At 58.1% G+C, this 19108-nt stretch overlaps 1 protein-coding gene across 1 annotated transcript; it reads left to right on the top strand.

Annotated features, from left to right (window-relative positions):
- Nucleotides 1–29: 29 nt before the first annotated feature.
- POU3F1 (POU class 3 homeobox 1) lies at nt 30–2724 on the top strand. Its single transcript, XM_035345779.1, has one exon. The coding sequence runs from the start codon at nt 76–78 to the stop codon at nt 1219–1221; it is 1146 nt and encodes a 381-aa protein (XP_035201670.1). The 5' UTR covers nt 30–75; the 3' UTR covers nt 1222–2724.
- The last annotated feature ends 16384 nt before the right edge of the window (nt 2725–19108 follow it).

Here is a 19108-nt window from a genome sequence, read left to right on the forward strand (position 1 = left end):
GCCCGGCGCGCGGCGGCGCGGCGGCGCGGCGCGGGGCTCTAAAGCGGGGCGCGGGGCGGCGCGGCGCACACGGCCATGGCTGCCGCCGCCCAGTACCTGCCGCGCGGCGCCGCGCTGCTGCACCCCGACGGGGAGCGGCTGCCGCAGGCCGCCACGTACCGCGACGTGCAGAAGATGATGCACCACGACTACCTGCAGGGGCTGGCCCCCGCCGCTCTGCCGCACCACCAGTGGCTGCCCAGCGCCGGCACGGATTGGGGCAGCGGGGGCGGCGGAGGAGGAGGAGGAGGCGGCGGGGGACCCCCCGGCGGGGCGCACCTGGCGGCGGCCGAGCACGGCAAGGGCGGCCCGGGGGGGCCCCGAGACGAGCTGCCCCCTCCGCCGCCTCCGCCGGCCGCTTTCCACCACCGGCCGCACCTCGTGCACCAGGCGGCGGCGGGCGGCGCGGCGGGCGGCTGGGCGCAGGGCGGCGCGCACCACCTGCCGCCCATGTCGCCGCCGTCGGGGCAGCCGCTGCTGTACGCGCAGCCCTACGGGGGGCTCAACGGCATGCTGGGCCCGCCCGGCCCCGCGCTGCACCACGGGCTGCGGGACCCGCTGGGAGCCGAGGAGGCCGGGGGCCACGAGCTGGCGGCTTCGCCGCCGCCGCTGGGGCCGCCCGAGCCGTCGGACGAGGACGCGCCCAGCTCCGACGACCTGGAGCAGTTTGCCAAGCAGTTCAAGCAGCGGCGGATCAAGCTGGGCTTCACGCAGGCCGACGTGGGGCTGGCGCTGGGCACCCTGTACGGGAACGTCTTCTCGCAGACCACCATCTGCCGCTTCGAGGCGCTGCAGCTGAGCTTCAAGAACATGTGCAAGCTGAAGCCGCTGCTCAACAAGTGGCTGGAGGAGACGGACTCCAGCACGGGCAGCCCCACCAACCTGGACAAGATCGCGGCGCAGGGCAGGAAGCGCAAGAAGCGCACCTCCATCGAGGTGGGCGTCAAGGGCGCCCTGGAGAACCACTTCCTCAAGTGCCCCAAGCCCTCGGCGCACGAGATCACCTCCCTGGCGGACTCCCTGCAGCTGGAGAAGGAGGTGGTGCGGGTCTGGTTCTGCAACCGGCGGCAGAAGGAGAAGCGCATGACGCCGGCCGGGGGCCCGCACCCCCCGATGGAGGACGTTTACGCACAGGCGGACACCTCGCCGCTGCACCACGGGCTCCCCGCCGCCGTGCCCTGACTGCCCCGGCCCCGCCGCCGAGCCCCGACGGCGGCGGCGGAGCGGGAGCGGCCGCCCTTATAATTTATTCCTCGGACTGGCCCGGCCCGGCCGCCCGCCCGCAGCGCTATTTATTGGGGCGCCGGCCGCAGCAGAAGTAGCCAAAGGTTTGCGATCTCTAATTTATTCCCTCCCCCCGCGGGGCCGCCGGAGCCCCCGCTGCGGCCGCCGGGCTCGCCCCGAGGGCGCTGCGCCGCGCTCCCGGCCCGTTTCTATTTATTTTCTAACCGTGCGCGGAGCTCTGCCCCTCCCGTTGGTAGGTTCGGTTCGTTCCCCCACCCCACCCCCTCCCCTTCCCCTTTGGTTTCGGTTTTTTGTTTGTATCTTTATTGCAAAAACCACTGTAGACTGCGAGGGTGCGTTTCTATTTATGTTATAGTAAATATTTTATTACTTACATAAACCATTTACCCAGGAACCCGTCTCGTGTCATCTTTGCGGGCTGCGGGGACGGGACCGGGCTCCCGAGGTGACCCCCGAGGTGTCGCCGTTGTCCCGAGGCTGCCCCCGTTGTGCCCCCGCTCCCCGGGGGCTCCGTCGGGGCGTTTGTGCGAGCGGCCGCGGCGCTGGGACGCGCGGCGCTGGGGGTGCGGAGCCTTTCGCTGCCCCGACCGCAACTTTTTGCCGTCCAGGAAGCATGACTTCTCCCCTCTTCTCACCGAAATAACGCACCGCGGGGTAGCGAAGAAGACTCCCTCTCCTCACCCCAAGCGCGCTCCGGGGTTTTCCGATGCCACCGCTTTCCCCCTCCTTGGTTCCGTGCCCCGCTGGTTTGTGGTTACGCCAAGAGAGGCTGAAAATGTCGCTGCCGTGCTCTGTGGAAGGATCAGCTCGCAGCCCTCCTTAACCTCTTCTCTTGCAGCAGACGCCAAGAAAAGTTGCACGTGAGGATTGAGATTGCCTTTGCGGGTCCTTTGATTCCGGTGGTGTTTTGTGTGTGTCGGGAGAACTTTTGAAACGTGCCTATGCAGAGCTCTTGCACTGGGGAAATACTTTGAAATCCGGTGGTAAAGCACCAAATGCTTTTTTTTATTTAGCAGAGAACTTAACCTATGGTCTTGAACGTCTGGCACTTGCTAGTTTCCCTGCTCGACCCTTGGTGCAAAGTACATGCTGTGAAAGAGCAGGCTGAAAAGGGATCTCCTAGCGATAACCCTGCGTATAAATTCAGATATATATGTATTTTTTACATATCAAATGTAATTTACGCTTTAAAATCTCCACATGAAAATCCTTGTTTGCTACAGCTTGGTTTTGTTGCATTCTGTGCCTTTGGGGTGTATCTGTGTGTAAATTTCCCTGAGCAGCAGCGCATTTGCAGTAGATCATGCTATGAATTCTTGCGTTCTCAACATCTCTCACTGTAGGCATTCCGCGTTGGACCCTTCAGAAATACGAAGTGTTGCTCGTTCAAAATTCTGCTAAACTGTTTTTGAGATTTTTGAAATAAAGTCACTCTGAGCAGTTATTTCGTTAACCCCCTGTTTGCTTGCAAGTACGCAGAGCAGTGGCTGGCTTTGAACAAATCAGCTGGCCAGTGCCGCAGGTCAGCGCGTTCACAACTTTCCTTGGGGTGCAGAGCGTAGGCAGAAATCACACGTGAAGGATTCGATGGGCACTCTGTGTTTTGTCAGGTTTGTTTCAGGCTTTGATTCCTTTTCTTGCTAGTGTGACTTTTTTCTAAAAAAGCAGAGGGTTGTAGGGCTGCTAGAGAAGTCCTGAATTCCAAAAGTTTTTCTGTGTTTACTGAGTATTTTCTAATTTCTGAATCGCTGAGCATATGCAATAGATTTTCATACTCTGCTTAAAAAAAAGAAGCGAAGGAGGGTGATGATAAATTCATGGAGACAAGGGTTGGAGTCGATGCGTCGAGCAAGTGTTTAAATTTATTATCAACTCTGAAATCTTCCCTTAGCTGTTCTTTTGTGTGCTTCACACACAGCCCATTGTGCTCGATGTTTGGTAACGCTGCAACTCTGCAGCCTTTCCTTAAGAATCTCTGTGACAGCCGGGCTGTAAGGAAGAACCACCAAACAAAAGGCTGTATATATTTATCCCTTTTCAAGGAAACAAACTCTGGTTTGCATTGAACGAGTAAGTGCACGGCTTTTCTGGGCTAGGGGTGATTTCAGTAGCCTCTCTCTGAACCAACCTGCCTGGCAGAGAGGATCCGCGTTAACACTTGGGAGGGCAGGGTCAGTTTTCACATCGCGTTCCTGTAATGGATGAGATGCGCTGTGAGTGCCGGGGAGGACGAGCACCCTTGGGTTGTGCGCTTTGTCAGATTGGATGAGGCGCTGGCGGCCCCGCTGCGTTAGCTCTCTCGTGCTGTTGAGCAGCAAAAATAAAACAGACTTCAGACATCGGATTTGTGCAGCGCCGCGGTGCTCAGCTGCTCTGCGAAGCACATGCCCCAAAGGTTCGCCTCACTTAGAAGAACTTGTTAGCTTTCTTGGTCAAGGATTAAATAGCAATTACTGGAGGGAGAGTTGCTTTTTTTCTCTTGTTTGGTGTTCCTTTTTTTTTTGCTTTTGTTTTTTCTCACTAAAGTGAAGGTGTGAGCTTGTACGGTTGGACCAGGAGCCGAGCACGTGAAGGTAGGACTGTGATGTTGGTACACGAAGGAAAAGCAGACGTATAAAGAGCTGTTTAGCCATGCACAAACAATGAAGAATATTCCAAGCAGGACGTGCAGACAAGGAAAAGGCAGGGGAGCTCTGCACATCCCTGCCCTGTGACCCAGGGCCAGGAGGTGCTGGGTGCTGCTGCCTGCAACTCCAGTGGGAGCTCTCCGCAGCTCTCCATGTGCACGGGGGCTCTGCTTTGGCCTCGCTTGCTCAGCACCAGGCTGAAGCCGTCCCCTGCAGGGTGAGCGGCCGTGCCCCGAGCTTCCCTGCCCTGCTCCTGGCTGGGAAGCAAGGGCCGGGGTCTGTCGAGGTGAGGCGGTGGCCAAGGAGCTGCTCTGCCCTAGGCTGGGTATGAGTGATTTTAGGAAACTGCATTTTTCTCTAAAGCAGGCAATATTCAGCAGACCGTTGTTCATCTATTTTTTTATTTTATATTTTAAAAGGGGGAAGGTGCTTAGCTGCTGCTCGGCTTTCCTGTGTGCTTCGGAAAAGGTTGTGCCGTGCCAAAATCCACCTTGGTTCTAAGATTTCGTCTTAGACCATTACCGCTGCCACTTGCGAGCCCAGGGTGTGCTTGTCCTGTAAGAACTGCGGGAGGGACTCCAGCCCAGCAGTTTGCCTTGCTAGCCACGGTCTCGTGTAATTATTGATGCCGTATTCATTTTATGCTTTCAGCAGAATCCGGTCTCTTCTGCTCACCGCAACCTGCTCAGAGCCTGACCGCAGCCGGCCGTGCAGACTGTCCCTGAGTAGCTAAAGCAGCAGCGGGAGCTCATTTCTACGTCTAAATGTGGAGCATCAGCGTTAGCACCCTGGAAGCTTGTTCCCACCTCGGCCCGTCCCTGCTCGCTGGCTCTCCTGCAAGGAGGGATTTCAGCACCGCCTGCTTGAGTGTGTATTTTAATTCTGTGCTAACGCCAACGATGTTCGCGTGCGCTTTAATTCAACGCTAATGCTGCCGCTGCTTGGCTGGGGCTGGATCAGCCCCGGGAAGGCTCAGTCGGTGCTGTTACTTCGTGGGTACCGGCAGTAGAAGGGGTTTGTGCACTCGCGGGAGCTGCAGCCCCCTGCCCGCCTCGTTCTGCTCCTTGCAGCCGGGTGTCAGAGATGAGCCCGTCCCGGCTGACAAACCGGGGCTGATGCTGGGGGTTCGGGTGCAGGAGGGGAGCGCACCCAGGAGCTGATCAGCTCCAGGCAGGACCCGGGGGGCTGTTGTAAGCCCCCAGTGTCGGCTACGTGCCCGCAGGGGACGGTGTCTGGGCTGGCTGATGCTCGTAGCGCTGCTCAGACCTGGCCGGGCAGAGCCGCCTGGAAGGGGCAGCCCCAACGAGCTGCAGGAGCAGGGCACGGGCTCTGCCCAGCACCATGGTGTGTCTGGGGAAGGCACGGGGCAGCAGCTCCTTAAGCCTTTCATACGACCCCACGGCACTGAGCAGCTGCGCTGATGTGCGGGCACCCGGCATCGCTCCCGCTTGTCGTTTACTGCTGGGCATAACTCTGCTCACGGCTCTCACCTGGGCACAGAAATACAAATGAGGGCAGCCCCACATCGGCAGATGTTTGCTGTTGTGATTCATAGAAACTCGCCTGCAAAAGTTCCCCCTCGTTTCAATCAGGACTAATGAGAGCTGGCTCCTCCGCACAGCCTTTCACGTCGGGCACGGGGGTTGCGAGGCTGCAGAGGCAGCATGAAGGTGCGCGGTGCTGCGCGCCACATCCAACGTGCGCGTTAGATCAGCCCTCATGAATGTTTCATGCTCCTTGATACCGCATTATTTTTGGGGTTGGTTAAAACGAATGCTAGCCACTGGAAGCGGCGCAGAGCAGGGGTGTGCTAGCGCGCAGTGCCCTGGCTCCTGCACCTGGGAGCACCTGCTACAGAGCAGAGCGCTGTCCATGCCGAACTTTAAAGGTATTTTTATTAGAGGTGTTTTTATTAATTTCCCTCTGTTTCGGAGCACCCTGCCCCTTGAAGCTGTCTGTGTCCCACCTTCAGCACCCCGCTGGGTTTCCTTGTGGACACGCCGGGTCTTGCAGCCCCACAGAGCCCAGCACACCCCGACCCCTCTGCCAGGTTACTGCTCTCCCAGGTCCTTCTGCTTTTTAATCCCTGCAGCGGTTGCTGTGAGGCCAGAAGGGACAGCAGGCAGCACACCGAAGAGCAGTGTTTCTTCTGCAGTGCTTCCAGGCTGGCTTTTTTGTCAGCAGTTTAGGAAGGGCTGTGGGGAGCTGAAGCTCTGCAGCTCCCTGTCCCGGGGGCCGTATCCTGCACAGCTGGGTGCTTGGAAAGGGAACAAACCGGTGCCCAAACCCTTGCAGAGGTCGTGAGCATGCACCAGAGCCATTGGGTGCTCTGTGGAAGTGCCTGCCCCTCACCAGGGGATCTCGGCAAGGTGTGAGGAAGGCAATGGGCAGTTTTTCATTTCTGTGTATTAATTATTTCTGTGTATTAATCCTATGGCTTCTCAGTGCCTTGAGCTCAGTGTGTATTACTGCCTCCTATTCACCCTTCGTGCAGCTTTGAGATGGTGCTGGATTTAAATTTGCAGCCAAAAAACTCTAGGAAATAGAGAAGTTGAGATTCCCACATTTACATCTTTTGCAGTCACTCGCAGGCTTGGTTTTAAGGAGCCATTGTGTCAGAGGTCTTTAATTACATATATAAAGTGGAAAAGTTTTGTTCAGTCATTTTTAAAAAACATGGAAACAGAAGCGGTGGCTTTTCAAGTAGCTTGCCAGAAGCACGGGCAGTGGGAGAGCTGCAGTGCCAGGGGCAGTGGTCGGACCTGCAGCAGCAGACTTCCCGATCAGGGTATCGGAGCTCCCGGACTCTGCTCCCAGACCTCCTGTTGCTTTCCTCTTCTGTTTTCCTGATCTGGGCACATACAATCATTTCTCTGCTAATCAGGTGCACCGGCTCGTGCTGCGGAGCCTGGGGGGATCTGATGGGGTGCTGATGGTCCCCTGGGTGATGCTCGGGGCTCTGCTGTGCCTCAGCCCGGCTGCTGCCGGTCCCTGCAGCCACGGAGGAGGAGCTGGGAGCCTGGCAGGCGGCGTGACCCGGCCAACCTCCACCACAGGCAAACCTCGTGTCTCGTGGTGCGGGCCACAAACCACGCGGGGTGTTCCATTGTAGGGTTTTTCCTTCGAATGTTGTCACTTCAGAGAGCGGAGCTGGAGTCACCCGCACTCCTCTGCACGGAGGACACATGCTGAGCCCGCCGGTGCCCGCAGAGCAGCCTGCACGCCGTCCTCCCTGTGGAGGATGCTCCTGCTGCAAACGGGGCCAAAAGAAGCAGCGGGCGTCTGCGGCGCCGCATCCCTCCTGCGCTGCATGGCCAGAGGTAGGTGTGAGAGCCGTGCTCGGGGCACGGCAGCACAAAGGGGATTTACTCCTGACAGAAGGACTCTGAGCTCTTTTTTTTTTTTCTTAAAATTACTATTTGCTCTCAGCAGCAACACGCAATTTCATTTTCCAGTGAGAACGTGCAGCTCCCTGGAGCAGCTTAGCTCCTAACGTGGTGAGTCGTGATGTGAACCTTCCCAGCTCCTAAAGGATCCCACCGCCAGGGCTCTCTCCCTCGGTCTTTGTGCTGGTAGCACAGCACCCTGCCCTCTCCCACCCTGCATCTGTCTGTCCCTGCTGATGAAGGCACAGCCAGGGACATCTGCCGCCACCAGAAAGACAAAACCTGAAACTGTCCCTGAATATTTGCCAGCCCGCGGGCTCCTCTCCGTGGGTCACATCTGGGTGCTGCGTTTGGGGCGAGCTGGGGGTGCCGGGGCGCAGCGTGGGACTGAGATTTGGGGTCACAGCTGGGTGCTGCAGGAATAAAAAAGGTCGCACCAGCTCTGCAGGTAAATGCCCCCATCCCCGTGCCCTCCACCACGCTGTGCCCCAAGGCGGGGGCTTGCAGCCCCCAGCTGCTGCTGGGGACGGGCACAGGTCAGCGGCACCGAGGGGAGCGTGCGGGATCGATCCCCGGAGTGTTTGATATTCTGCTTAGTGGAACACTTGTTATGTCTTTAATTACTATTTCTAAAAGCACCACGGGATGGAAAGCAAAAGCCAGAAATAAATAGCGAGGGGTGATCAATTGGGCATGAAACCCTTGTTATTGATCACCTTTAACCTCTGCTTAAACTAATGACAGAGCTACCATTTAACTGTCCCCAGGCACAAAGCACATCAATTGCACGAGTGCCACATAAATCACGGTGGGTTGCTGTGCTCTGGGGAGGGCGAGAGGCCCCTCTGGGCTGCGGGGCCCTGGCCGGTGCTGCTGCAGCACCCTTGCTCAGCTCTCCCAGGACACTGCTGCTCCCCGAGCAGTGCTCCCCAAAAACAGGCTCCCACCAGCCGAGCCCCAGCTCCCCAGATGGGGCTACAGGAATGGCAGGATTTCCCCTGCCTGCCTCTTTCCTACAGTGAAAAAAACATGTATTTTTTTTTTTTAGCTAAAAAATAACTTATGCTAGTAGAGATCCCATTGATGCTGCTGCCCTCTGGAGCACCAGGGCCGGGGATGGTTACGAAGCACAATGAGTTTGCAGGAGGAAGGACAGCCGGGAGCCAGGTGAGACAAAGATCTGAGCAAGGGTTTGAAGCAGTTGAGGCCAAGTGGCATGGGCTGGGTGCAGTGAGGATCATCTGTGCCCATACACCTCCAGTTACTGCTCCTGAATCACCAGCTGGGCTGGAATTGCCCTTTCCATTTGGTATGGGGGGGCGGGGGGGGGAAATCAAGATGTGTTACTAGCAGCATAGTGAAGTCAGTGCAGCCCTTCCAGCTAATAACAATAATATTTATTAACATTCAATCTACAGATTATCCCTTGAAACCCCAGCCTGGAGACCTGCCAGTTTTCAGCACAGAGCCGTTTCCCCCACGGCAGCGTTTCCACGGCTGTGCCCGACCCACGGCACTGCAGGGCTGGGGCATCGCCGTACGGGGCGGGTGGCTGCACCCTGCCTCTGGGAGGAAACTTTTCCATGTCATTAAAAGAGGCTGGCTGTCGCTGTGTAACTCCAGCTCCCCAAATTCAGTGAACTTTTCCTTGATGTTTTTAGACTTGGTGGGTGACAGCAGCAGGCTTTCTCTGCAGAAGGTGGGCAGCCTTCAGATGCCTTCCAAAAATGTGTTGTTTTTTTTTTTTTCCCAGAAACCTCATAGTGAGCACGCACTCATCTGGTGGTGAACAAGCTCAGAAGTTTGGAAGAGTCGCGTGTCAGTGTGTGCACCCTTCTGCGAGCTCTCGGGGCTGTTCCTGTCCCCATGGGACAAGGGGAAGGTCCCTGCTCAGCTGCTGTGCAGCCGGGTGCTGAGCACATGGGCTGCCTGCGGCCAGCATCGCCGTGCACATCCCTGCACGAATCCCCCTGGACACCCTGGATTAAAACAGGCTTTGCCTTCACGCTGCGGTTTGGAAAGGCTTCTCCTGAAACCTTAAAAATCGTTTGGGTGCCCTCATCCATCAGCTATTGGAGACGCTATTGATAATGCAATCATTCCTCCTTCGGTCCCTCGGTTTCCGTTTCTCTGCTGCAGATGCTGTAATTTGTCACTGCCGTCCCCCAGAAGTGCTGAGAGGCTGGGGTCTGCCAAGGCACAGCACGGGAGCATCGCAGAGGTGGTGCGGGGAGGGCTCCTGCAGCCCTCAGCAGCAGGGGCACAGCGGGGTTCGGCCCTTGGGGGAAGCAGCTGGGGATGGGGGGGTTGCAGCAGAGCCCAGGCGGGATGCTTGGGCTGCTCTGTGCCGGGGGGACCCTGCTCTGGGTGTCCAGCTTTGGGTCTCCGGAGTGCCTGATCCAACACAAAGTGTCTGGTCCAATGCTGTCCCCGTGTGCTGGTGTGGGTTTGGGCAGACACAGCAGGGCTGACCCTGGGGCTGGGGACCAGCAGCTGCTGCCTTGTGGCAGGCAGGATGAGCACAGCACCCCGCAGCCCCCGAGCTCGCTGTCCCTTCACCAGGATCGCCTCCAGCCCCGCAGGTACTGCACCTCCTCAGCCTCCTGTGTGGGACCTGAGGCTGCAGAGCCCCCGCTCTCCACTCATGCTTTCCTTTCTGCCTCCCAGCCGTGCTGCTGGCAGGGGGGGGGGCAGCGCTGTCACCATCCTGGGGGGCAGCCAGGTCCCTGTAGGGCTCACTCCAGGTCCCCAGAGCATCGCCGCCGCTGCTGCCGCTCTAATCACTGCAGCCAGCGCTGAGCCACACAACGCTGCTGCTCCTTTTAAGGCCAAGGAAGGTGTAATTAGCTTTAAGCCGGTAATTAGCTTTCACTCTCTCGGGGTTTTCTGCCAGGGCCGGGTGTCTCAGCGCGGGTGCAGCGGACGCAGGGGGCAGCAGCTGGGGGGGCTGTGGGGCCGCGGGACCTGGCGCAGCCGCTCGGCGCACAACAAAAATCTTCCTGCGTGGCGGGGCTGAGCTCCCCGCTGACGGCAGCTGCGCAGGGAGCTTGGCAGGGATTTGCATAGATGAAATGATTTCTCCTGCCATTCATTCAGCCTTTCTGTCCGCCGGCTTTCCCCGCTCCTCGGTGGAATCCGGGCTCCACACAAGGCGCATTCAGCTCGCCGCCGCGCCTCGCTCCGCGCAGATGTCCCCGAGCAATGCTATGAATCGGTGCTCTATAGTCACGGAGCTGTTTGGGAAAACATTTCGGATAACTGTCCTACGCGTTGGGGTGACTGAATTAATGGCATTTGAATGGTCAAAAAGATAGTGTGAACTGGAAACAATGCTGCCCCTGTCGCGGGCAGCAGGAGAATTCCAGCTGGTATTTTCATTGTTAATGAGCGAACCCAGGGCACTGGGTGGCCTCGCTACCTTGGAAGGGGCCGGAGAAATGCACAAGCCAGCCGTCACTTCCCCTGCTGAACTTTCCAAATGACAGGAGAGGAATGTGTTTCAGGCCGCACCAGCGCCGTGCCTCTGCCCCGGGGTGCGATGGTGGCAGCCCAGCAGGGCGCTCGTGCCCATACGATGGTCCCAGCTCTGCCCGAGGACGCCCGAGGAGGTGGGAGCAAGCACCTCATTATTTCCCAATGCACCCCACAAACCCCCCTGTGCAGGGTGGTGCCAGCACCAGGACGTTCCCGGGGTGGACGGAGTGTCCCCTGCAGCAGTGGCACTGGGGACAGCGCGTGGCGGTCAGGGTGGCTTTGTCGTGTCTGGGCTTGGCGGAGCACAGAGATCCCAGCCATACATCACGGGGAAAACGTGCGCTTGGGTAACACATTAGAATAATACATTATTAGAGCACTGTTGCCATGGCGATGTATTAGGGCAATATATCATTAGGAACCTTCCATCGATGATGTATGGCTCCGAACATGGCTCCTGCCAGCACCGGCACGGGGGCCACGGGGGAAGCCTTGGCTTTCTGCAGGAACTCTACCGCTTCCCTAAGGAAAAAAAAATCCCAGGGAGCGGCTCCGTTAAGGGGATGCTGGGTGGGGGCTGGCCTGGGGCACCCCTTTCTCTCCCCGGGTCCCATACAGCAAGGTTCATGCTGAGCCGAGCTTCTTGCTGTGCTCAGCACCCTCGGGCTCCCTCTTGCCATGCAGGCACTGCTGGGTGAGCAGCGCCCTGATGGGCGTAGGATGGGTGCAACCAGGCTCTAGCTCATGAGTCCAGGGCCCAAGGGATGTGAGCTGTGCGGGTGCTGCATTAATGCCCTTCCTCTCAGCTGGGGAAGCCTGGCATGGCCCCAAGGAGTGGAGCCCAGAGCGTGGGGTCCCCACATCTTGTGCACCCCCATCTCCGTGGGGCTGCGCCGTGCTCAGCCCAGCAGGTGAAATTAATTTCTTCAGTGCCAAAGATTTCAGAAAGCAGAGCAGGAAAGCAGGCTGCTCTAGCTGCGAAGTACGCAACATGCATCAGCTATAATTTGATTTTAATTAGTGGAGAAGAAAGTAGCAGAGTTAATAAAGCACACACCTCCTTTTACAGAGGTGCCAGCACCAAAAGATTGAAAAACTCGACCGAAAAGACAAGCGCAAGGTGACCAAAGGCTGGGCAGTGGTGGGGTAAGCAGTATCAGGAGAGGTGCCTGGTGGCATCCTGCTGCCAGGCTCCCTGCGTGCACAGGACCTGTCATTTGCACCAGCAGAGCCACGTTTTGCAGAGCACGAGCTGCCACTCGGCGTGGCAATGCCCCAGCGCTGCATCCTGACACTCTGGGATGCCAGCAGCACCCAGGGGCTTTTTCCCCTGCTCTTGGAAGGACCTCAGCACCTGCCCCTTCCCTTGTAGGGCTGGTTGTGGTGGGACTGATCCTGCAACACCCCGCTCCGGCACTGCCAGGGGATGCAACTGCTCGCATGCAACTCGTGCTGGGGCTGCAGGTCTGCTGGGCACCGTGCCCAGCCGCGGGGGCTCGTGGTCGGACCACTTCAGAGCCGGCTGCCCCCACACGGCCCCGCAGATGCACACTTCCTTCCCTTGAACTCTCCGTGGGAGCGCAGCCCGCCCACCGAGGGCAGAGGGGGCAAGAATAAGAGGTTGTTTGTGCAGCCTTCGAGGATGATAAATAACATTCCCCTGGAGCTGCCCCGCTGCTGGTTCCCATTCCTAATAACGACGCAGGAGGCACTTGAAGGGAGCAAGGCTGCGTCTGCCCTCGGTGCCAATGCTTTTAAGGGTTCAGCGTGCTGCCCTGCTCCCAGGCACCATCTGCAGCGCTCTAAGCCAGGGCTGCTTTTAGCTTCTCAATCAATCAGATTCAATTAAGTGAGAACGTGAGCTTTGGGCAGGAGAGTGCTTGCCCTTAATCAGCAACTCCTGCCCAGGTGGGGCCGGGCGCTTCGCCGCCCAGCACCTGTGCAGTTGTGGTGCAGACGTGCTCCAGCTGGGAGAGCCCTGGCCTGCAGCCTCCTGCCCTGGTTGCCCCACCGGTGGTGGCACCGTGGCATGTCACAGGCTCAGCTGCTGTTCCCCCCCAAGGACAACCAGAGGTGGGCCCCGAGGTGAGCCCTGTGCCATCGGGATGCAGCCGGACGGAGCGGAGCAGCGGTGCTGTGCCCGAGCTGGTGATGCTCAGCGCTGCCTGCAGAGCCAGCGCTGCCTCAGGAAGCAGGGTTAGGGTTATTTAAAGCGCTCTCTTTTTCACCCTGTCTCTGGTGCTGCGTTTCGCTGGGAGATGCTGCCGGTGGCCACCCCGACACATCTGGGAGCGAGCGTGTCCGAGAGGCCGTGGGCAGCTTGGTCGAGCAGAGCTGGGTTCCGTGACCGCGGGATGCGCGGTGCTGCGAGGGATTTCAGCCATCAATAAACATCAGTGTCAAAAAGGACAGGGAAAGGTTATTTATCAGAAAGCAGGCCAAGGAGCAGGGATGCAGCAGGGGTGACGTGGGCTCCAGCCACCCTGCCGGGGCCATGCCCGGTGGCCGCTCAGGGGGTCAGAGCCACCCAGCTGATGGCCGTGGCTCGCCCAGGGCCAGGCTGTTTGCTGCTGCCACCAGCCAGGACAGCAGCCCGACATTTCTCGTGCTTCCTCTGGAGTAATTAGGATGCTGGAGGAGTGACAGTCTCCTTGGAGCAAGCTAGGCAGGGGGGACTGAGGTTTCAAAGTGAGCTCTGCAGCCCCACAACACTCTGCCGGCTGCTGGGCTTGGGGAGCTGCTGTTTCTGTAGCCAGCACACTGCAGCAAACTGGGGGGTGGGGTGTAAGTGAACTTATTTAACATGATGGAGGCTTGGGAGAAGGGGGTTCAGCCCAGCTGGTGGTGGGAAAGGGCTCAGGAGCTCAGGTGCTGCAGACCTTGCCTGGGGAGCAGTGCAAGGGATGAGCGCAGGGTGCTGGTGGCACTCCTGGTGCTGTTCCCTGCAGGAGCACATGTGTCACCAAGGTCTCAGGGATGCAGCGAGCAAACCCCTGGCACAGCAGGAAGGCTCTGCATCCTCCAAACCTGTCCTGATGCCGCAGTTCAGGCCAACAGAGCTAGAGATAAATGTATGGCCCCAGCGCGATCCCCCTGCACCGCCCTACATCACCATCCTCTGATTAGAGCCTCGGAACAAACCTGCTAATGCCTTTCCCAAGCTCTCGCCCCCACACTTTTGCCATATAAATCACTGTAATTAAAGTGTTTGGAAAATGCTCCAGGAGCCCAGACAAGCATCCCCACATGCTCCACACCCAGCTCGGCAAGCCCGACTTCCTGCTGCACCCACCCCGCGGCCCTGGGCGCTGCATCCTTCCCTCCCCAATGCCCGGCGGGACCGAGAGGGGACAGTTCCCAGGCCTGGGCTCGCCCAGCTCCCAGCCTGTCCTCACGCCCCGTGCCCTGGGACAAGCCAGGACACTGGGGCACGGCCACAGCTTCCCAGCTTCAGCTCCACGCTGCAGGCATGGGTCCCAGCCCATCCCGAAGCGAGGCGTGAGGAGCCTGCAGGGTTTTGGCTCCTGGGCTTAGCTCGCAGCAGGAGGGTCCCTGGGGAGCTGTGCGAGCTGCTGCCTGCAGGAGGAAAGCCATTGCTCAAGCCACAGGCAGCAACGTCCACAAAAATGATAATTTTTAGCAGCAAGCCCCTGGAGGGAAGATCAAAGCGAGTGCGTGAGGAGGAAGAGGCAAAAGGAGGACGAGGAGCAGCCGGCGTGGAGATGAGAGCCGCTGGGGTGGGCTCAGCACGGTGCTCAGCCACGTGGGGGGGCTCGGCCCTGGGGAAGGGGCTCACAGGGAGCCCCAGGAAGCAGTGTGGGCATGTAGGGGGGCACTTTGCTGGCCCTGGCTTTGTGGCAGCAAAGGACCCCAACCCTCAGGTAGAGTGTGGTGCCCCGGGGGCTGTGCGCTTGCTGAGCCCAACTGCAGTGGCTGGGGTTTGCAACGCCCTTTTCTTCTCTCCTGCTGGACCAGGAATAGCTGCAGCTCCTGCTCTCACCTCTGCAGGACCCATCGCTGCCCAGTGGCCCTGTCCCCAGACCTCCTGGCTTCCCACAGGTGCTCCCAGCCCCTTGTCCCCAGCTGCCCCAGTGGGTCCTTGCCCGCGGGCTCTCCTCAGCTGCTCTCACTTGGCTCCACTGTGCCCATGCCAGGAACCTTTGAGTCACCCAGACATTCCTGTTCTGTTCCCAAGGGCCCCACTGCCAGCGCTGCCACCTGGGAGGATGCCACAGCAGGTCCCAGGGGATGCTGCGAGCCCCTTCCCACACCAAGGGCTGCCTTTTGCTGCTGCTTTCCCCTCCCCAGCAGGAAGGGCTCCGCAGCCCTGCTCTCCGTGCAGGCAGAGCTCAGCCTCTGCTTGTGCTCAGCGTGTGTTTTTCACCTTTTTAATGAAAGCAGCCCAACCGTCTGAAGTTGCCTCTCTCGACTCTTCGCCGGGGCTCGGGCTGCCAAGAAATGATTGACGCATTTAATGGAGGCAGTGGGTGCAGAGGAATTTGGCAGCAGCCCAGCCTCGTGATACACAAAGGACACTGCCGATCCCGCTCAGGTTTTCGGAGCGCCCGCTCTCTCGGAACAGGCTGTCCCATGCACCCTGGTGGCTCTGCTTGTGGCTGGGGAGCAGCCCCAGCCGTGGGGCATGGGCTGATCCCCAGGGAAAGGGGCTAGCCATGCAGAGGGGAAGGTCTGGGGACGCAGAGCTTTGCAGGGGCTGCGGTGCTGAGCACGGACTGAGGAAGCCAAGGCTCTGCCTGTGCCTTTCTGTGCTTTTTTCACCACGGTTTTGTGATGTCAGAAATCTTGTGTGGCCACGTGTGATGGATCCCTGAGTGGTTTTGCACATGTGTGCCTGTGCGTTAACCTTGGGCACAAGTGCAGGTGTTCGCCCTGCACCACTGCATACTGGGCAGCTGGGACGCGTGGTGTGACACTCGCATCCATGCACATGTCGGTGCCACCAGCTCGTTAGGTGGCAGTAAATGGCAGTCGGTCCTTGGGGCAGGCAGGCTCCCCGCAGCAAGGGAACACCAAAGCCACTGTTTAGGCTGTTAGGATGTGACAGCTGATGTTTCCCCAGGCAGGTATCGGAGGGTGATCCTGAGCTATGAGCAGAGCCGGGACCAAAGCCCCTTCTCAGCACCTGGCCACAGGATCTGCCCCTAGCTCAGCTTTTTCTGGCGAGGCACCACATTGCCGGGGCTGGTGTTGCTGAAATACCCCTTCAGCAGAGGATATTTCCAGGGATATTTCCTCAGAGGAGCACCCCCGGCACCCTTCTCGGCTGCACCTAGTGAGAAGCTTCGAGGAGCAGGCGGGATAATGGGTTTCCTGCGCATTCGCCATGTATGTTGCTCATCCCCTGGAGCATCCCATCTCCTACAGATATAAAGGGCAATTTGTGAGGCTTACACAGGCTTATTAAAATATCATTGTGAAAGGGTGACATAAGTACCTGCGCAGGAAAGAACAGAAAAGATTTGTTCCATTAACCGGAGACTTACGAGTCGTGTTTCCTCCTCCTTGGGCCTCCTTCCCACCGGAGTACAACAGTCATTTATTATCACGTGTGGAAAAAAAACAAAACAAAAAACAAAAACTCGGCTCTTTGGAGGCTGTGCTGGTTTCTTGCCGCATCTGACAGGCGATTTGACGCAGGCAGGCTGGCAAGGAGAGCGTGCCTGGTGCTCGGATGCCCGGCACATTCCTTCAAATAATGCCAAATGAGCAGCATTCCCCTGAAAGCAGCACGGCCTGAACCTCGTTTGTGTGGCCATGGCAAGTGTGGGCTGGAATACAGCTCGGGCTATTATCATGTAATGAACACAACAATTACTCTGTAAGGGGGAGAAGGGGTTAGGGCCAGATAGGGCCTTAAGAATAAAGGCTTGTTTGGGGGGAATTATTCGCTGGGTCCCTGCTGTAGGTGGACGGCAGCAGATTAGAAGGAAACATTATCTCTCAGGGCAAGTTCAGAAGGACAAATGAAGCCAAACTGGCACAGGCTGAGAGTCTCAATACATTATTCTCCCTGCTCTACAAATCTGGGAGAACAAAGTGCTCAGTGTAAATGCTCACCAGGGCCTTTTCTTCCCCTGCAGGACCACAAAAGTTCAGCATGAGACGAAGGGCCACGTGTTGGCTATTAGTCCACTACAAAGAGCATTTGAGGCTAGAATTTAGAGTCTCATAAAAACATTATTGTCTGCATCCTGGGACATTTGTTTGCTGGGGCAACACAGGACTGAAAAAATGTGACCCCCCGCACAGCTGTGCGCCTCACCGCGCCCGTCACACGCCGGCCCACCTAAGGGCCACCTCAGGCCACCTGCCCCCTGCAGAAGCCCTCCAGGTCCCTTCTGCAGCGCTGTGGGGACCTCTGCAGCCATCCCACCTTGGCCTGGGGCTCTCTGGCTGCCTGGATGATGATTCTTCATCGAGCAGCCCTGTGGCACTGCGAGGGAGCAGGGAGCTCTGACTTGCCTGCAGCAGGCGGGCAGAGCCAGCCCATCTCCTGCCGTGGGGCCCTGTCCTGTCATCTCCAAAAGTGAGGATGGGTTTTGGTGGGTTGGAGGTTGTACCTCACCCCGAGGCTTTTTTTGCTGGGGAGTGGTTCCCTGAAGCCTCCGTCCACCGCGCCTGGCTGTGCCCTGCTCACGCGGCTCAGTGGTTTGGGTGCTCACCAGATTAGAGGCGAGAAAGGAGATTGTGCCCAAGTGAAAATGCTGGAGAGGCCTTCCCTTTCTGTGCCCTGGAGGTCACAACTTTGCTGGTGGCATCATTCCCTTGGCGCTTCTCCCCCAGCATTGCAGCCCAGGGAGGTGAAACTCCTGCCAAGGCTGCAGGCCTCAGCTTTGCTCCCTGGGCGAAGCGCAGCCGATCGCAGCATGCAGGTGATCAGCGGGCAGGATCTGGCCGCCCCTCCTGGACTCGTGGTCTGGAATCAGCAAGGTTACGGATGAGCATTTGCAAATACATTGATGACGCTTCTGGGCTGGGAGCTGCTGGCTGCCCTCCTGGTTTATTGCCACTGAGAAAGCATCCACATGATCTCAGCGTGGTTATGGCCGGGGCCAGGCTTTATAAAGTGCTTGGGAATCTGTGGGCCAGTTTTCAGAAGCAGCCTGTTTTGCATTCAGATTGTCTTTCAGCAAAGCAGACTATCAGCTTTGGGCTGAGCCAGCACTGGGGGAATGTTTTAAGGAGCATCTCTCTGCAGCAGGAGGTGAGGGCTCAGCAGGGCTGCCCCAGGACAGTGTTGTGGGCTGCAGGAGTGACCCAGAGCCTTCTGTGTCCCCCCAGATCTTTCCACCTGGCCTTGCAGGGCAGCCTGCACGCGGCAGCCACCGCTTCCCCCGACTGCGCTGCGAGAAGGAGCACCGGCTTCTTCAAGGCAGAAGAGAGTGGAATATATTATCTGTTCACAAAGTCAGTGTAAATATTAAAAAGCCTGAGAGGGGAAATGTCTCTGATGATGTCTTCCCAGGCAAGCAGGTGAAAAAAAAATCCATCTAAAGGCTCTGTTGAGGGCTATGGCCAAAAGGCAGAGGCAAGCAAGGCTTTGAACTTGTTCAAAGCCCCGGGTCAGCAGACTTCGTGGGGCTGCCATGGGAAGCTGCTGCCCACCTCTCCTCAGAGCCGGCGAAAAGGTCACTGCAGCAAATCCACAATTTAAATAAAAGAAAGCAAATCCCAGAGAGAGCCATTTGAAAATGAAAGGCGTCAAACATGAAGATAGATGTGGCACGGCCGGGTGGCAGGGGACAGGGGGAGAGCAGGAACCTTGTTCCTGCTGTCCCGGGAGGGCATCGGGCAGGCTGAGGGAGGCGTCTGTGCGGGGACTTGGGGGGCTTGTCCAGGGATCTCCCATGCTGGGTCGAGGAGAAGGACATGGAGGAGATATTTTGATTGATCAAGGCAAGCAAAACAGTCCGTGGTGTTATGTAATGCAGCGCTGTTGAAACTGAGCAGGAAAATCGCCGCGCGCCAATAAATCAGGCGGCGGCCACGGAGGAGCAGATGTGAATCACACCTTGCTTCATATGCCCCGCAGTGTTTTCACTTATTGTTCCAGTTTTAAAGATTAATGGCACTCAGAGATGAGTATTATCTATGCTTCCATTCCATCCTCGTTATCAGAAGGGCTCCTTTCAGCATAATTAGCGTGGATCAAATTTTCCAAGTGGCTGGGCAGCCTCAGAGGGACAGCCTGCTAATGCCACAGGGCATGCTGACCCCGGGATCCTGCAGCACCCTGACCCCACACTGGGGACATGGGTGCTGGGGGCACTCATGGGGTGCAGCCCCCACCTTGCTGCCTGCCCCACAGGGGCAGAG

Source organism: Oxyura jamaicensis, chromosome 23 (genome assembly GCF_011077185.1).
Source record: "Oxyura jamaicensis isolate SHBP4307 breed ruddy duck chromosome 23, BPBGC_Ojam_1.0, whole genome shotgun sequence".
Taxonomy (NCBI): Eukaryota; Metazoa; Chordata; class Aves; order Anseriformes; family Anatidae; genus Oxyura; species Oxyura jamaicensis.